The 2500-nt window shown below is 38.1% G+C and overlaps 1 protein-coding gene across 1 annotated transcript in view; it reads left to right on the top strand.

Moving 5' to 3' along the window:
* The window catches only part of LOC122245029 (uncharacterized), a 28004-nt gene extending 25885 nt beyond the window's left edge, over window positions 1-2119 (top strand). Inside the window, exons 14-15 of the mRNA XM_086542596.1 lie at window positions 186-309; window positions 1412-2119. Coding sequence (XP_086398722.1) covers window positions 186-309; window positions 1412-1523 — 236 coding nt within the window. The 3' untranslated portion in view covers window positions 1524-2119. The remainder of the gene's footprint in view (window positions 1-185; window positions 310-1411) is intronic.
* The last annotated feature ends 381 nt before the right edge of the window (window positions 2120-2500 follow it).

The raw sequence follows: 2500 nt of genomic DNA, 5'->3' as shown, positions 1-2500 counted from the left end.
AGAGAGAGAGAGAGAGAGAGAGAGAGAGAGAGAGAGAGAGAGAGAGAGAGAGAAGGATCAAGGGAAAGAGGGAGAGAGAGAGAGAGAGAGAAAGAAAGAGACACAGAGACCAAGAACAAGAGGCCGATAAAGACCGACCAACACACGACCGCCCACTCCAATAACTGCACACATTCCGCCCACAGCTCAACCCTGCGACTCACCCGAAGATGTTGTGTATACATTCGCCGCCTACAAATTTAGCATCGACGAAGACACGTGTCAAAGGCGCTTCACTGAATGTTGCAACACGTTCACTCAGGCAATATGGTGAGTATATTCATGTGTCCCCCAACCCCCCAACCACCATTCCCCTCCCAAAAAAGAGAAGAAAAAAATCAATTTATAAATTGATAATGATGGGTTAATGATCATAGTAGTAATAATGATAATAGTGATGATAATGATAATAATAATGATAATGACAATAATAATAATGATAATGATAATAGCGATAGTAGTAGTAGTACTTCTACTACTACTACTACGTCTGCTAGTACCACTAATAATAAGAAGAACACTCCTGAGTACATACATATGTAGTCTACATACATGCAGCACACATACACACAAAGGTACGTATATACACACATACACATCTACATCTAATCTCCCTAACTATTTATATATATATTTATCTATTTGTTTGTCTATCTATCGCCCACTCTAACTTTCTCTGTGTCGGTCTGTCGGTCTGTTACATCACTCACTCTCGCTCACACTCTCACTCACTCTCTTTCCCTATCGCTCCCTCTCGATCTCTAACTCTCGCTATCAGTCTATCTATCTATCTATCTATCTCTATCTCTCTCTCTCTCTCTCTCTCTCTCTCTCTCTCTCTCTCTCTCTCTCTCTCTCTCTCTCTCTCTCTCTCTCTCTCTCTCTCTCTTTAGCTCTCTTTCACTCACACTCCCTCACTCTCTCTCTCTCTCTCTCTCTCTCTCTCTCTCTCTCTCTCTCTCTCTCTATCACATACTCTCACTCTCACTCTATTTCTTCTTCTCTTCTCTCTTTCATTCTCACTCTCTCACTCTCACTCATTCTCTCTCTATTTCTCTCCCTTTCTTCTCACTTACTCACTCTCACACTTCTCTCTCACTCTCACACATCACTCTCATCTCTCTCACTTACTCACTCACACACACACACACACACACACACACACACACACACACACACACACACACACACACACACACACACACACACACACACACACACACACACACACACACACACACACACACACACACAAACAAACAACGAAGCAAACAAAGAAGCAAGCAAAAAAGCAAACAAACAAAGCAAACAAAAGACACATTCACAAAGAAAGCAATAATGCAAATCCTCTTGTTTCTCCTCTTCCCCAAAGGAAGGTAAACCAGGAAAGAAAAGCCACGCGAAAGCAACGCCGAAAGCAGAGTCGGAAAGCACGCAGGAAAATGTCTCGTCGGCAGAGACAGGAAGAGACGGAGGGCGCTTGAGAAGAGACCGGAAGTGTCAGAAAAGAGATTGATTAAAAGCGCGTATGTTCATATTGTAGCGGGCTAGTAGCGTGAGAACTTTCTTTTCATGCTGTAATTTCATTCTTACGAAATCATGCTTTCATTCTAATATTAATTCATTTGTAGGAAAAAATAGGAAAAATAGAAAGATCTTATTCAATTTGTAGAGGAAGTCAGATTAAGTAAAATCATGTTTGTATTAAACGTGAACCAAATTTTAGAATAAGTGATTTTAAATAAGGAAACAATATAGAATATATAATTCTGGCGAGTTATCACAAGGAGATCTGTATTCATGGTTATTAACAATATACGTCTAATAGTATATATATAGCAGAATGTGATTACATAACAGTATGTGATATATAATAGGAATGTGATTATAAAGGGCAACATGATCAGCCTTCAATGCAATCAAGATGTGTCAATAAATACGCACAGGTAAATATGTATGTACTTCTAAAGGTATATAAGGCTTGATCTTTTATATTCAATACATTTCACTGGAACTCCTGTTGACATTATAAATAATAGATTTTTAATACTGAACGCAAGTAATAAAAAGATATAAGTATTACTCTTTTCATTAGCGGATCAACCTCCATAAAAAATCTTATTTCCGATTGACAGCTTCCATTATATACAAACCCCATTTTCAAGCTTCTTTTACTTTGTATTTTGAAGTTTGCAACTTTGTTCCAAAAGTATGCTAACCTCAAAAATGCAATTATCGAAGTTGTTTTATGGACCTCTTCCATCTTTATTCCTTCCAATGGTCATGTTGAAATAAAACTGAGTCAAAGTTTGATTGAGAAAAAACGTGTATACATATGTAGTCTCAAAATCATGTTTGGGAAAAAAAAAAATCTTCTTTACACTCTATCTTATCCTCTCTCTCTCTCTCTCTCTCTCTCTCTCTCTCTCTCTCTCTCTCTCTCTATTTATCTATCTATCTA

This window comes from Penaeus japonicus, unplaced genomic scaffold (genome assembly GCF_977035675.1).
Source record: "Penaeus japonicus unplaced genomic scaffold, GWHDUDI00000001_assembly GWHDUDI00000012, whole genome shotgun sequence".
NCBI lineage: Eukaryota > Metazoa > Arthropoda > Malacostraca > Decapoda > Penaeidae > Penaeus > Penaeus japonicus.
Note: the sequence above shows the minus strand (reverse complement) of the source record. Positions and strands in the feature narration are given on the sequence as shown.